This window comes from Zosterops lateralis, assembly GCF_965231275.1.
Source record: "Zosterops lateralis genome assembly, chromosome: 3".
NCBI lineage: Eukaryota > Metazoa > Chordata > Aves > Passeriformes > Zosteropidae > Zosterops > Zosterops lateralis.
In genome coordinates, this window is record NC_139764.1 from 93245669 (window position 1) to 93262714 (window position 17046).

Genomic DNA, 17046 nt, shown 5'->3' on the forward strand with positions numbered 1-17046 from the left:
ACTGTTGATACAGCCATAGAAATCAGCATTCAGCCCAACCGAGTTTATAGTAGAAATAAAATTACTAAAATAGGTGAATTTAGTTATAACTTCAGGTTAGCCATAGACCTTCACAGACACAAGGCAGTACGAAAAATGTGCTCTATTTGATGAAATAGCAGTGGTGTGGGTGACATTCAGAACACCTTTCAAAAGGCAGCCTTTTAATAAATCACCACTTTTGATCTATTTGCAAGATGGAATCACCTGAGGGGTTTTTACAAATCAATATAACCATTAAGTACTTAGTCAAAATAACATTATTTAGGCTGAGATCACAAAGTTAGCTGGATGATGAATTTACATGAAAGCACCATCAATTAAAGGAAATGGTTGTGGCAGGAGTAAACTGGATTTTCTGTTTTGTAAGGAGGTTTATTCAGAAGGAGGATAATTACTCTGCAGGGAGCTTGCAGCTGCCCTGGAGGCAGAGGCCCCAGGGGCATGTTGGTGAAGGCACACAGGGCTCCTCTGAGGACCCACAGCACCAGGAAAAACACAATGCAGATGCCCAGACTAGTGCTAGACCTTCTGCTTTGCACAGGGAAAGTCAACACCAACCCCGAAATTATTTTAGAAGAGGAAAAAGAGACCTTCTCATAATGAAAGGCAGCAATCAAATCTAATCCTGTATCAAAAGAGTACCCAGTTTTTGGAATAGTCTTTTGGTGTATACTCTTCTAGTCAAAGGCTTTGGAAATCCCAGCTAACATGACTGGCCCTGAAATCTTTTCACTGTTCTTTATCATGGTCATTAGAAATCCTGAGTTACTCTTAAAATAAAAATCTACATATGGATGACTAACAGTTACTTCTCAAAACACAGAATGATGATCAATAAAAGACCATTAAGAAATCAAAGGGAACTTTAGAGGAAAAAAAAAATCTCAGACACTAAAAGTGTTTATTTCTTACTAAAAGAATTAATTATTTGATGATTTTTCTAACAAGGCATGGATGTCTAAAATAAGAATACAAGTCCCTATTTAAAAGGGAGAGTGTTGGGACACATCTTTTTATATATGCCTCTTTTCAACTTCCATCTACATCAGGCTCTGATTCCGAACATCATTAAAAGGAGAGTGTATTGTCAAATAGCCCAGTTTAATTGTACAAAATAATCTGCTTTTCTTAGTCAAATTCTGAAATGCTAGTAAGAGGTTTCCTTCTTGAATCAGTCATACGTTTAAAGCTCAGTCATAAAAAGATTTAAAATTGCTTCGTTTTAACATGTGTAGCCTCTGGTATTTAATTAAGAAAAATGGATCTACTAAAATGAAGAGGAAAAGGTTGAATCAGACTGTTTGGACCCAAGCTTGCCATTTTCAAAGTGTGCCCTCAGGGACTACCTCAAAACCCACACTGATGATTGGGGTCTCTACTTTCTCCTTTCAGCACTGGAGCAGTAAGTGCCCAGGCTGCACAGAAAAAAGGAGTGATTTTCTCCATTACCTGACCCTGGACAGGCACCTGAATGTAAATCAAGTCCTTCAGAGTGCTCTTCTAACATACCTACTTGTACTTAAATTGAAATATTGTCTGTATGTGAGTGTAGGGCAGGGGAGGGAAGCACATCACATACAGCCAGGGTTCTCCAGCCCCTTTTCTTTGCTGCTCCTTGGAAAGGTCCACACCTTTGCTTGCTGCTCCGGTGGTGAAAGATCCTGTAATTGCTGAGGGTTTTCCATGTTCAAGCGTTTCTCCATTTTAAAGGTAGTTGAGAGTGTTTTTTTTTAAATTGTAAGGATATTCAAACCTTGCAAAAATAGCCATTAAAACTTACCAATGTCATACTGTGATTGAAATTCAAGAGATAATTTTGGTTTTAATTAAGTTAATTATTTTAATTAAATTCTGAATAAATTTCTCTCTAACATAATCAGAGAGATACTTCAGTTGTTAACCTATCTTCCATTTTCTCATTCAGGCCTCCATAATGAATCCTAGCCAGTAAAGAGACCAGAGAGCTTCTCAGTAGAGAAAGAGTCTCAAATTTGGGTATCTGTGAAAAGACCCTGTTTCTTCCTTTTGAGATTAAACAGTAAGAAGCAGTGAGATTATATATATATTATGACATAAAAATACCATAGTGATATTTTTATGAGATTTTTTTTTTGCAAGACTGCTTACACTCAGATGATTTTTATCAGCACAGTTTATATGATGGGCTGCACTTTATTTAAACTATATACCTGAAAGCATTGTCTGGCTAGTATGCATCTACAACTTTTTAACCTTTCTTCCTGTTGGATCATTTTACGTATTTTGTGATTAATTAAACCTGGATATTTGTTACACCCTAAAGTCAGATGTTAATCAGTAGCCTCATGTTGGCATAGTCTGGAAGCAAAATGTTGCATTTGTCCTGCGTCAGCATTTTAAGTAGGGTCTTTTAGTAACAGTGAACTACATCAGACCTTCAAGACATATTTTGGGAACTATACATGGAAATCCATCTCACCTCACATCAGTGACTAAAAAACCCCAGTCATCCAACTCTAATCACTTTTAGAATTACTGTGAGAAAAATAAGCAATTCCAGGGGCAATTCTTGCCCACTTTAGATGGGAAATGAATAATCCTAATTTGAGCTGGTTGTCCTTGATTGTCTTTGTGGTTGACAGGGAAAAGCACAGGATATCTACCTTTGACAGTTCCCATCACTGTAAGTGTTCAAGAAACAAGTGGCTTGGCACTTGATTTAGTTGACATGGTGGTGTTTAGTCAAAGGTTGGACTCGATGACCTTGGACCATCTAACCTTAATGATTCTATGATGCTATGAAATGCCTAAAGGGATGAGAAACTCCAGCCAAAAGCTCTGTTCCTGTGACACACTGGTTTGCACTGGGATATAACCTGTATTTTGTTACCAGTGCTCATTGGAAAGGTGGGAGCTTCATCTCCCCTGCTCCACATCCCCTGTGAGCTGGATGGTAAAGCAAATCTGACTGGAATTTGCTTGCAGTAATGACTGAAATTTAATTTCCTGCACCTTGAACCCTTCTGCTGAAGCTGCTACATAGCAGCCAGTACCAGCTTTGCCCAAGGTATCTTTGTAACTCCAGACAGGAATGAAAAGCAAACCTTCTGTACTTCAGTAATTTTTTTACTCAAATGACCAGTTTGAGGCATTAGATTAGACCATACTGTCAACCCCCTTGAAAATGTTGATATTGAAGTCTGTGGAATCTGTCTGGTTGTCTGTACCAGCTTAGGGTCTGGACCATTATATTAATATATTCTTGACACAGAAAAGAATTGTGCTTCCTATATAGAACTTTTTAAAAAAGTTTTTCAAAATGACACATCGCTGAGACACTGCTGCCAAACAAATCACATATAAGAAACCTATTTTTTAAGCAGCATCTGTCATTGACATCTCTAACAAATAGAATCTGTGCAGCACTTTTAAAAACTACTGAAATCATTAGTATGACACATAACCTCAATTAAAATTTACTGGGGTAAGGCAAAATTACCAGACAAGGTTTTTTATGGATTTTTTTAAAAGAAAAAAAAAAAAAATCTGTGTGTGCAACAGGTTGGTCTCAATATTCAGAGTAGATCCTTTTAGGCTTCAGTTCTGTACATCTATCTGGTTTTGTACAGGAAACTAACAATTAAGTGGAAATGTGACCACTAAATTGGGAAAAAGCTGGAGCTACTACAGTCTCCCTGGAGAAGAAATGTATAAAAGGAATTACTATAATCAAATAATTCAGTGCGCAAAATGTTACCTCCATATTGAGAAAACTTAGGTCTGTAGGCAGCTCCTATCATTACACAAATGATAAATATGTTTTGACAGTGTAATTAATGTTAGTCTCAAAACAGAAATGCAAATCCAACAAGACGTCAAGATCAGAAACTGTAGGCCTTTGCTAAAATTAAAAGAGATGTGGGCAACACAAACCTCATAGATTGCTGATGGACTGGTTAAAAAGGATTCTATTTTAGATCACTTAATTAGCAAGAAATTATAACTTAACCCATATCCTGTAGATGGCACGGCAAAGTGCTGACAGCTCTAATGCTCTTCTAAACAGTTCCTATGTCCCTCTAAAATACTGAAGTTGCATTAAAAAACACAATCTCAGTTTTCAGTTACAGGAATGAAAAATGTTCCTTTAACTATATTTCATTTTCAAAATGTATGTGCAGCTTTTCAGGAATACAGATTGTCTTTTTCTGTGTTGATGATGTGACAAATGCAAAGAGAAAAAAAGATTCCAAAGACTAAGAATTGCTCTTCTTGTGCTACTCCTTTCATATTGAAATAAAACAAAATTGAAAATGTTTTTCAGTAGAATTTCTTCTCGAACTCCTATGTACCCTTCTCGCTCAGTTGAATTTATTTCCATCAGCCTCCTAAACTCCCTCATGAATATATTATGTAGGCTTATAATTGTTTTGGTTTTTCTATTCTCTTTCTTACACTAACTATATGTAGCTTGTAATTTTATTTAACTTTTGTTAAGGAATTTTAAGATTAATAATATGAGAAAACCAATTTGTTTACTTGCCCTTAAGGAAATGTCACATAATTTTATCACCATATTATGATAATAATCTGACATTAAAAAACTTAAGTGATTAGTAAATATTTTAAACAAATGCATTTTAATACCTTTAAACAATGAATTTAATCCACAGAGATTACAGGTCTGGAAACAAACTCAGTTTTGTCAAATCCAATAACCATTTTACCCAAGAAACAGATAGAGTCAGTATGAGTGTCAAAACCAGTGCTAAGGAAGCTACTTGAAGGCTCCCAGCCCTTTATTTAGGTGTAGAAAATGATGCTTTTGTGTTTTGATCTCTCAGATTTGTAAGTCAGAGCATGGTTCCCACAGTTATCCTTGTTTACAGTGGGACCCAAATTTAACCTTAGTTTTCATCCTATAATGCAATTTGAATAGGTTTAATTTTTGCCTTAGATTAATGAAAGTTAGCTAGCTACACAATGCTATAATTTTAGAATATTTTAATAGACAACAGAGAGAAACAGGGATGTCCAGAGGACCACTTCTTTCATAACAGGTACAAGTTTTAAGGGACATTTATGTCCATTGACTATAATTACTTATTAAGATGATTGCCTTTGACACCTACATTTTAGATATATGTATCACCTGAGAAGAACTTCTATAACTGAAACTGGTAAAATTTTTTTGACTGGGGAAAGGAGACAGAGAGTGGAAATACATGTGTTTTTCTGGACATAGGAATGTCCCAAAAGGTAAAGAAATGCATATAAAACTCATGACTCATTGATACGTCCCTGATATGCTGTTCTCATTCTCAGAAAGCCAAGTGATAGGTTGCTCACCTCAAACTAAGTATCCTCCATAATCCTGGATGTCCTCTAGTTGCCCTTGAGGGGCAGCAGCATGCTGTTAGGATTGCTCTGGTATTTGTGGTTTCCAGTGTAGATATTTTAATGGACTATAGACTGAGACCAAACCTTGGCCTCACAACAGGCCTTTGTCAGGAACTATCAAAGTGTTATTCATTGACAATAAAACACCTCGGTGTAGGTTGAGGTTTGTTGATTCTGTGTTGGTGCGCAATAGGATCCATACACTGTATTCAGTCTGGGCCAAACTCACCAAACATATGTACTAAAGCCTTCCTCCCTGAACAGCAGCTTCTTGTCTAGAATGATTCAATTCTCTTCTGGATCCTGTGTAGATGTCTCAAATGGTAGCAGTCAATTGTCTTTGAACTAGTCAGAGTTTGTTGTCATAGAAACTTAGACAACTAGATTGTACAAAAGCATCTACTTTTAGTTGACTTGACCTGGAGGCTAACCCAACACAAATCAACAAACCTGTCTGGTCAAAGGTTAATTCTGTCAGGTTATGCCCTAGGAATGTCACCAATTTTAGTTTCTTTATTTTCTCTGATGCTCTGGGAAAAAAAATCTTTCCAGTATGTTTTAAGCATCAAGTTTATCAATTGTCTTTCTAGGGTAAATCTGAGTCTGAATAAGTTTCCTGACACAAAAATGGATCAAATGTTTGTATAGCTTGCATGGCAAGGAATGCGCTTCCAGTGCACATATCATTATGGCTCTTGACACATACATCAACAAAAATCCAGGACTGAATACATGCAGAGCTTCTGAGAAGACTCCTGAGAGGTTATTTGCTTCAGAGGAATCCAGGAGAAGAACAGGCAGGATGCTTCCTTCTTTTTCCACTACAAGGAAGCACAATGAGCTGGTGCTTCCAGGGTGACCCACCCTCTGTGCTTCCCTCAACTGCACAGACAAAGCCCTCTGGCAACCTCAGGGTAAATAGCTGGGCTGAGATTTACATCTGCTACTGTCAGCTTCTACCATGTCAGGAAGGGTTCAAACTGAGCAGTGAATCATGCTCCTTGCATGTTATATTTTTCTGATAAATTCTTCTTTTTTTTTTTACCTTATAATACCATAAAGAAAACATAGCTGAGAAAACTCTGTGAGCAGAACAGCTTTGATGCCAAATTCTGCCAGGGGAGGCAGCACAGGTGTCCTTTTTAATAAAAAAAAGAATCAGCTGTCTGGCAAATCCAGTGGGTTATGGAGGAATTTTATCAAGCACAGAACAGCAGGAGCAAGAGAGAAACACTCATTACACATTTTTAAACTAACCATAAATGGAAGGCAGTGACTTAATTTTTTATCTTTGACTCTGAAGATAATCTGCACCAGGGAGAATGAAAATTATGAAAAGCTCCTGGCCACTGCTCCAACTGCTTTCATGCCTCATCAGCTTGAAGAGGCCAGGCAGCCCTGATTAGCACAGCCTTACTCCATCTCCAGGAATCCCAGAGCTGTGAACAGCTGTGACAACCCCCTGGCAAACTCCTTGAACCAAAGTGTTTGTGTCACCTTCATCCTAGTGACTTTCTGGGCCATTTTTACCATGTAGAGCTGTTCTTGAACAGCAGTGTCAGCATAGCAGCAGAACGTCAACATGTTAAAAAAAAATTAAGGACTAATTATGCTTTCCAGATACACCCAGAGCAATGAAAATCATATGAGCGTATCCAAGTGTAGAACTGAGCTCATCATTTGTTAGGATAAAATTTATTCTCAAAGTATAGGAACACAAGTTGGCACAGCATCAAAGGAGTAATTCAGGATGCCCAAATGCTCCCAGAGATAGATGGCATTTCCTGCCGAGAGTTAGTGTCAGATAACTCCATAGAGCCTCAACGGTAATTAAGGAAAGTCAACATAATAAATTATGGTTAATAACATAGCCTTTTATATCTTATTTGAACTCAATGCTTTGTGTTCTTAAAACACCTGTTGTCCATTCCACTGCTAGCTATTACTTAGCAATGGATACTATTGCAGCAGCCCTCTTATTCCTCTTTGCAGCTCAGCCATCCTGACTCCAACTATTCACTGACTCTGGCTGTAGCAAGCTCCCACTGTAGGTTTCCCTTGCAGCCTCTGACTGCTGGTTGTTTCCTGCTAAACTGTGACTGCAGGTATTAGTTTGCAGACTCTGACTGCAGGCTTTTACCCATCTAGGCTGTGACTGCAGGTTCCAACAACATGCTCTAACTGCAGACCCAAACTGACCTCACAGTAGTGATTTTCTCTCCCCATGATCCTTCTTCATGAGTTCCTCTCGTTCTTTCTTCTTCATGATTCCTCCTCCCCAGCTAGCCCACACCCTTTTATCACACTTATCTTGATTGGCTACAACTATGACTCATCAGGGGCGAAGCTGTGTTGAGTAATTAACACAGCTGTTACTTCTCAGGGGCAAGGTCACCTGTATTCCCTTCTCCTACAGGATACCAGTAAAATCCTCTCAGCCAGAGCACTTATTTCTACAGAAGGAACTGAAATTGTGGAAATGTTGCTTCATGCATAAATTTTTCCCCATTTTCCTTGGTTTTCCTAGCCATAGTGCATCAGGTTAAGAAGATCCAAACAGCCACCTGGATAAAGTATCTCATACTTGAGGAAATAAAAGAAAATCACACATCTACTGCTCATAAATATTTTTCCTTTTAAGAATTGAAGAGCATTTTTTCCTCAATTTTTATATTCATATACATCTATAAAATTCCTTCAGAGTTTTCTCTTCCCCAAGCTAAGCAGTCCTGACACTCCTATGTTTTTTCTCATGAATGGGGGTGTCATATGTAGTAGCACCACGGCTTTTTCCCATCTTTGATATCTTCATAAGTGGCAAAAAACCTGACAAACCAGCAAAACCTAAAAACAATAACTAATGTTATTAGTGTTCAGACAGCAACCAGTGAATCATTACTTTAGGGTAGCCATGCCATGGTACAGTACAATTTCTCTGTGAAATATCATATTCTCATCTGGGTGTGTTTTTTTTTTTTTTTTTTTTTTTTTTGTAAGTACATGATTATGCAATCAGTTCATTGACCATGAGAATTTTGTGGCTAAATCTCAAACATGGGCTGTAAAAATTCACCTTACATAGCCCTTTATTTGCAAATGGAAAGCTGAAAAGAGCTTGAAGTGAGGTGAAGGGAAACCTGCAATTCTTCAGGCATCCTGAGTAACTGAAGGAGCTCTAATTGAAAACTCCCTCATCCAATGTGACCTTGTTTGAATTAATTGGTTTTGGAATTAATGCTGAATAGTTCAGTAAATGTGGAATTCTCTGAAGTTTACTCATTTCCAAGTAGAGTCCAGCTGACTGAGAAAAGTAAAATGGCCCAAAGACAGTTACCTACTTTTCACCTTCCTCAGTGAAGTCTTTAGCAAGCATGAGCTTAGTTGAGCTACCTACTATGAATCAGACAAAAGGAGGTGTTTGCACAACTGAGAGAATCATTAAGGTTGGATAAATCTGACAGATTGCATTATGCTAAATATTCTAGAAGAATTAAAAAAAATTATGCAGTATACTGGCAACTTAAAGCTAGTAACTGTATTCCCTAAATCCAGCAATGCTTCATGCTAAATTTCTCTCAAGATTAGCAGGAAATCCCTAAAGTGGGAGAAATTTCTTTGGACTGACATTTAACATGGCACAGAAATCCAGGATGCCTTTATGTACCCTGCCCAAGTCCCCATTGTGCTGAAGTCCATAGCTAGGTGGATTTTTTTTAAGATTAATCCATTCATTTATCATTAATCTAGTAAAAAATATTGTTGTAGCCAAAAAATCTGGGTTAGAGGAACACGTGGAGTAGTTTTAAGAAACTGAAAATGATCCTCTCTTTTATTCATCAGACTAAAACCCAGAGAATTTAGCAGAGGCCACTTAGTCTGTGCTTGATGCTGGAGAAGGATTTCATACATTTGATCGAGTCACATATTTAGTATTTCTGGCTAGCCATTTCTATTTGAATATAAAAGCAATATACACTGGGAAGATATTCCACCTGCTGGGTAAACATCCTGAGCAGTGATCCAGGGAGGAAGTGCTTCTCTCAATAAAGTTGAAAGTGTTTTATACAATGTATATAATGCTATCAGGAGAAAAAAATCTGTCCCTGCCCACATCTGAACAGATGATCAGTAGGTGTTCAAGTTGGCCAGAAGTGCAAATACCAAGTTATTCTCTCTCTCTCAGGGAAGGGATTTTAGCATGTTCTTCTGCTTCACAAGAGACCATCCTAACTGCTACCTCCATTACCATGGCAATTTAGTATTTCTGCATTCATAGTTAAAAAAAAAAAAAAAATCCTGTGAGGAAATGTCCTGAAATAGTCTATAACATGTTGAGTGATTAATATAAAGGACTCTCTCTACATGCAGAACTTGTAACAAAAATAAGTTGACCTTCTCAGACAAGGGGGAAACGAGGGACAGAGTGATTAATATCTTCCAGATGTCCTTGTTGGTTATGTTTTCATAGTACTGTCTAGTGTTGTACCACAGTATCTGAACTACTTTTCAGTAAGAGAAGCCAGGTGTTGCAGGTGGGATGAGGTGTTACTGCAGCACTGCTCCTGACCTACTGCCTGCCCTCCATTTTCCAGCAGGATTCTACAGCCAGAGCTCGCTGTGGGCTCAGCCCCAACCCCTCCAGCAGCCTGTGCTTCCCACAGCACTGTGCCACACTCCCTGCGTGTCACCAGGAAGGAGTCTGCCGAGCTGACAGGGGGATGATGTGCTTAGACAACAGGGAAGCGGGCTGGCACTACCTGGGAAAGTGACCCAGTTTTCATGAACTCTTTCTGAAAAGTGAAGCATTGCTTGCAGGAGTGGCAGAGCTGTGTAAGTCAGTAGCACTTAGGATGACTACTGCACTCAGTGACTTCCCATTCAGGAAATTACATGTTGTCTGTGATGGAGGAATGAGGTGGGAGGCAGCAGCAGCTGGAGCTGTATTTTCTCAGCTGTGCATCTGACAGCTGTGACTGGATACGGTTCAGAGAAAAAAAGCATATGCTGCCATTCAGGGCTTTTAACATCAAGTATCTTTTACTGGGTTCATTATCTCCTCACAAAATGAAATGTGATGGCTAGAAATGCCCTAACCTCAATGAAACAAGTCTCAGCAGGGGTCACACAGAGGCCAGGCCTAGCTTACAATGGGCCAGCAATGCTGGGTGCCTCCTTTGCACTGTGACTTGTCTTATTCATTTACACCTGGGGCAACAGGGAGTGCCCTAGGCCTGGTCACAATCTCCTTCGGAGGAGAAGACTGGTTCCACAACTAACTAAACTACATGAATCCATGCAGAAGTTCTGTGTTCTTTATTATCAATGTTTCATTGGGCATTTTCTGTAAAGTTGTATGCAGTTAAGAAGAGTCTGATACTGGTAGTTCTTCTTCCATCTATTAGAAAATCCTGTTAGCAGAGTCCATTAATAATGTCCCTCATAATATTCATTATAGTTGCAACCTCCTGAAAGCTGTTAATACATCTAGGAATATTTTAGGAAAATGCACGCTGTAAATATATTTTCTATACTTTTGTAATTGAATTCATAGATCAAACACTACTATTTTATTTTAGGTTTATATTTTTAGTTACAAGAATTAATTATTAGCTAAGCCTATGTGTTATGAATCAATTGCTTTACGACAATGATAAGGGGCAGTCATGACCTATAAAACTAAAACTGAATGGAATAATTAAATTGAAATTACTGTTAATTTTCTAAAAAAATCCTTTAGTTTCTTTGCCAAGAAGAATTTGTTACATCAGAAGCAAAAAAGAAGTTAATGTAATTTTCCTAAGAATTCATAAGATTGAATTGGAACTAAAAGCTGATGTGAAATTCTGACCTTTCTGACATTCGTTTGAATGTCAAATATCTGCCAACACCATTTTCACATTTCAGGCAACTGTTTTCTTTTATAATTTTCAGAAATGGATGAAGAAATAAGATTTTTGTAAAAATTATAGTAAGTATAGGAAATGCAGCATCTCCCTCCAAAGGGACGAGGGCTGAAGAGAGAAAAATGGAAGCATTGCACCTAGGATTTTAAAAACAAGACTTATTTGGCAACTGGAATTTCCCTTAAAAGTGAATCACATAATCCTTACTCTTGTTGTGTATCAGATATTTATTTCTCATTTGCATATTTACCTTATAAAGAAGCTGAGGACAAACTTGCTCAGTGGCACAGAGATGATATTTTAATTACAGAATCACACTCAGAACTGTAGTCCATAGGCTTGGAAATAATTCTGGATCAGGAAAATGCCTCAAATAATCTTATCTCTCCAGATTTTCAATATCACCTCACCACAACAAAGAAGAAGGATAATTACATTGTGGGCAATAAAATTTATCTGATAGAAAATTTCTGAGATGAGGGAGAAGTTTTGTGTGAAATGAAGGTTAAAATTTTCCAAACCACAGTATTTAACCACCAGACTACTAATCAATGCAAAACATTTTTCATAAGTCTGAAAACACTGTGATGCAAACATCTTACTACCTATTTTCCCCAAAATATTCTATTGTTCAGCTTTGTCAAACTGTGGAAAATAAAATAAGTTCTTTTCATTGAGAATTTTGGTCTTACGTACCATATAAACCCAAGACAAATTAGGTAAAAATCAATCCACTTGGTAACCAAGGTAATTCTGAAAATATTCCAGTTCACTACATGGAGTCAGACTCCAAAATAAGCATCTACTGGTGCCTTTTGCCATGGAAGGTGTCTTCATAGTGAGCACACAGTAATATATGATAAAGATGAAAATTAGTCTCTGGGGTAGCAATAAGATCTCATTTTATACCATGATAGCATCTCTATTAATCAACGAAAAGAAACATCCCTAGAGGGAGCACTGAAGCAACAATTTCTAGTTTTACACAAAGTTTTATGTAACAATTAAAATACTATGCTTAAGATAAAATAACATTTTATGCTACTTCTGGAATGCAAATATATGTTATTCAACCACAGCTTCCTTTCTAAGCTCCCACTGTTCTGTTATACAACAGATGCGTCAAGCAAATAATTTAAAAAGTATTTTTGTATTATGCGTTTTGAACTCATTTTTACCTTTTGTAGATGGGTAGCCTGCACTACAACTTAACAGTACATGGCAAGGACAATGTCATAATTAGGAACTGGCATTAACATATTTGGAAATATAGAAGTGAGTTTGGATCAGTTTACAAAGAATACATATTTCCTATAGATTTAATTTTAATTATTTAATGGCTCTCTGTGCAATCTTTTCTCTACCAATACCTGTTAAAATTCCAAAATGGATAAAGCTATTGTCTTTGCTAAGCAACTAATAAGAAAAAAGAGAGCTGCCAGAAGAATGTTAAAAGATCTTAACAGTGAGTGTTATAACAATGGATGCTAATGGCTACTGATGACTAATAGCAGATGTGTGAAGCTTGCCAAAACGTTTACAATTCAGTGCACTGACACAATTGGTTACACCTTCCCTAAAAGTAATTAATTACCTTTTATATTTACTGCCTTTGAGTATTTAGACCAAACTTTTTTTAATCTTGCTTCTCTTTCTTTCGGTACTTTAACAACCTAAATTAAAATTAGCACAACTAATCTCATTTAGAAGATCAATTACTTGATCAATAAGCCACATAAATGTCTAACAATATAGAAATTATATCATTTGCACTTGCATTTTTATATTTGCACCTAGATAACTGTATATATGTGAAACAGAGGTCAAAAATCCAGGTCCATTACTTTATGCATGCAGGATTCTTTCCAGAAGGAGCTTATTCCAAGAGGTAGCCACAATGATACAGTATCACAAACATAAGAATGCTGGTATCAAACAATATCTCTACAGACAGAAAATGTTTCTGGTGTCAAACATCCTTTTAGAAAACAAGCTGATATGTTTTTACATGCAGAGGAGTGGAAGGGTCAGTGGAGAGTTGCTTACCTGTGGTTGACCTGATGGTTGAGGTGATGTTGGAAGATGTCAGCGCAGGTATACATTCATCATCTTGGGAATAGCCTGCCTGAATGGCACGCAAGTAACTGTGGCTTCTTGTTCGGAAACATCCAGGGAGGTCAAGGGCATCCATTGCCTGAGCTTCAACTTCACTAAACACTGATTCACACACCGATTCAAATTGTCCATTAACCTCTGCTTCACTCATCTGAATAAACAACAACAATGCATTTGATTTTTGACTTGCTTTTTTGTGATCATCACGGCCTCAACATCTCAAATGGACACCTGTACATTGATGGAGAACTGTTTTAGCAAATAGTTAAAATGTAGTAACCCCTTCTGATCACATTCACATTGTTTAACTTATATCAGCTGTTTACACATCTATATTAAATGCATCACACATGCCACACATTAATGTTACATTTAATATCTTTTGGCATAGCTGAGAAGTGACACAAGCCAAACTCACTCCCTGGTTAACTGGGTTAGCCCTTCACTGCCATGGAGGAACCTTTCCTTCAGCAGCATTACATAAAGTCTGACACTTCTACCAGCAGGTGTGCTGTGGAACCCCTCCTGGCAGAGCAGCCCAGCTGTGCCTCCTGGACCCTCTACCAGGCTGTCTCCTTGGGGTGTTTCAGCAGCAGCTCCAGCTCCCTGCAGTGCTTGAGGAGGACCCAGCATTTACCTGCTAGCCCTGCCTTGCATGTTGGGCATGATGCAACACTCTGCCTGTTTTAGAGGCAATTTTCATGATAAACAGGGCTAAGGCAGAGTGGTCAGGCTTGGGGAACCTGTCAGTAGGTAACCATATGTTGCTGTTTTGAAGATTAGTGCCTTAATTCTACCTATAGCATTTTTCAAAGATTCACTGAAGGCAGTTCTAGCTACCTGTAAATGTACCTGAATAATTCAATATTTTGTTTATCCAAAATAGACAGGAAGTTAAGACTGAACAGATAATTGCATGACTTTCTGGAAATAATTTTTTTTCTAAAAAGCGAGTGCTAGAAATTGGAATCGGTATAAATAATTTTCCAAGTTAAATTTATGGCATCAATAAATGGCACATCTAGTTGATATTAATTTTCCTATACAGCTGTTAAGTGCTCCTAGTACTTTATTCATTATGGAAAGAGAGTCCCATCAAATGTTTTAAAATGTTTTAGGGTTTTGGTTAAGTAAATGGAAATTTTATAGAGAAGTTCTGATGATAATGAATAACTAGCATTTTAATTTTGTGCAAGACATTTTTGGCTACTAAAAATCTTCTGAAAAGAATAAAGTTAGTCTTCATAAAATTTGCTTTCAATAAAATTAAGTAGACTAATGCAATCTAAAAGACATAAAAAAAAAATCTTACTCTGAACTACTTTGCAATATTGTTGATCAGGAAATACATGGTAATTTAGTCTGTAAACTCTGTAAGTCTTAGCCACTTCTTTCAAACTAAGGTTATTGACAATAGAATATTAAAAGTTTTCAAACTTAAATTAAAAATATAATCAATGGAATTCACCATTCTTTTGAGTCTACCCTTTGTCAGGTGTGAAAAAGGAAGGATCTCACAACAAAAATGCATAAAAAATACCACAAATTATACAAACTGCTTTTATGTAGATGGAACAAGAGGAGGATGGTGTCATGGAAAAAGAACAGGAAACAGCAAATGTTCAGAACTTGGTATTTTAACATATTTGCTTTGGGTAATATCTATTAAATGTATTTATTAATGGTCTGGGAATAGCTGGACTGTGAGGTAGGAAATGTGTGGCTAACACAAAGTTGCATAGGTTAGTGAACACTGAAAAAGCAAGGAGCTGTATCCAGCAGGTTTAGTTAATCTAGCCAATTGAGCAATCTACCTGCAAATGAAATCTATTGTGGACACCTTCCAGATAATGCACACTGAAATGAAGAATTTTAACTTCTACTGAAACCAATTAATCATCATGGACACCTCAGTGAACATCTCTGTGCAAACATGGTCAAAGAGGCAGAAGATGTTGGAGTAGTTCTATGTGAGAATATTGTTGGGTGGCAGCTAACAGCCTTTGATTTGAATGCAGCATTTAATACACACGAAACTTTCTCAAAAGCAGAGTGTAATAAAAAGACAAAATAACCAAATCAGTGTAATAAAAACCAAGGCATCAGAATGAACGGAACAGTTTTCACAAGGGAGCTGTGAAAACAATAGTGAAAGGTTTGGAAAATGACTGACTGTTTCTAATTCTAATGTGTGCTACATAAGATTATATTTAGAATTACCTCACATAAATTAAGGAATTTGACTGAAGGGTGACTAGCTCCTCCCAGCTCTCTACAGTCAGTGGAGACTGACAAGCATTTCCAGAGGGCTCTCAGCCCACTCGGGATGTGCACTGTCCTGGAAGAAACTCTTTTGCTCCATTAACTACAGAGGAAGCTTTAGCTGTTGCCTCAGTTAAAAGCCTCAAGTTAGATGAGTTGAATCCAGGCCTGAATAGCCATGCAATACAAATTGAATATGAATGAAGTTGCTTTAAGATTTCTCTTTTAACATAACCATTGTGTACGTATACTCTTAGGTGGCTCACTAAATGGTCAAAGAAGTATTAACTAGCATGTCTGAGAAGAGGGCACGGTCCATCTGTCATGAAACAACACAGGGAAGAAAAGTCAGGACCAATAAACATTAAAACATTGGGAGTTTTATGTAAAGCCCTCTGCTAAGTAGAACATGGACATAATTCTTACGGCTTATTGCAGTTCAAGTGTGATTCAGACCTCACTTTACCATGAGTTAGCACTAACTAACAGACATAAAGCTGCCAGGGAGGAAAATTCTACCTTTTCAGGAGTCCCCATATATAGAATAGTTGATAGGATTTATTCTTTCACCCAAGAAGAGTGAGGGACTTGATTTAAGATGAAACACTGCTCCTTTGAAACATGATTTTTTTCAGTCTATATCTTAATCTGGCAACCCACATCTACTGAAATCAGAGCCGGTATTTTCAGATGATGAGTATTGCAGGAGTGTACTCCTCATGCTCAGTCTGAATCTTCTTAACATTTAAATATTTAATACGTACTGAAAATAAAACCACCAGTATTTATATTTTTAATGAAAAATTAAATGGAAAATATGTTTGACAGTGTCTCTTTGCCTCTAGCATTCAGTATTTTTCTTGAAATTTTGAGTCACATTCCTTAGAACTGAATTACTTCCACAATTCACATCCTCAGTTTGATATTAATTTAAAAAATGCAAAAACCCTAAAACCATCCACTAGTTACAAGTCTCACATCTGCAGTTAACCTATAAGAAAAATTATAACAAGAAGTTCCCACCTGACTAACACAGCTGGCCTGACTGAGGGTGCTCACTGCTCTCATATAGCTCTGATTCCTTGAGCGAAACTTTGGGGAATTGTAGTTTGCAGAGGGATCCAGGTTGTGACCCCCAGGCACGTCACTTGCAGTTTGAAGGTAGCTCTGACTACAAAGGAAAGAGGAAGAAAAAAGGAAAGGGTGTAAAACTACAGATGGAATCAATTAGGACACTAAAGACAGTAATTTGTATGAGACACACAAACCCACTCCCCTGGGTCCAAATCTTATTCTTTATAAAGCATCATAGATCTGTTGTAGCCAAACGTCTTAGCACAAACAT

The 17046-nt window shown here is 37.4% G+C and overlaps 1 protein-coding gene across 1 annotated transcript in view; it reads right to left on the bottom strand.

The window, feature by feature from the left end:
- The window catches only part of DLGAP2 (DLG associated protein 2), a gene marked incomplete at its 3' end in the record, with an annotated part of 81572 nt that overhangs the window by 32580 nt on the left and 31946 nt on the right, over positions 1–17046 (bottom strand). Inside the window, exons 3-4 of the mRNA XM_083857598.1 lie at positions 16725–16872; positions 13371–13590 (exon numbers count right to left, since the gene is read on the bottom strand). Coding sequence (XP_083713724.1) covers positions 13371–13590; positions 16725–16872 — 368 coding nt within the window. The remainder of the gene's footprint in view (positions 1–13370; positions 13591–16724; positions 16873–17046) is intronic.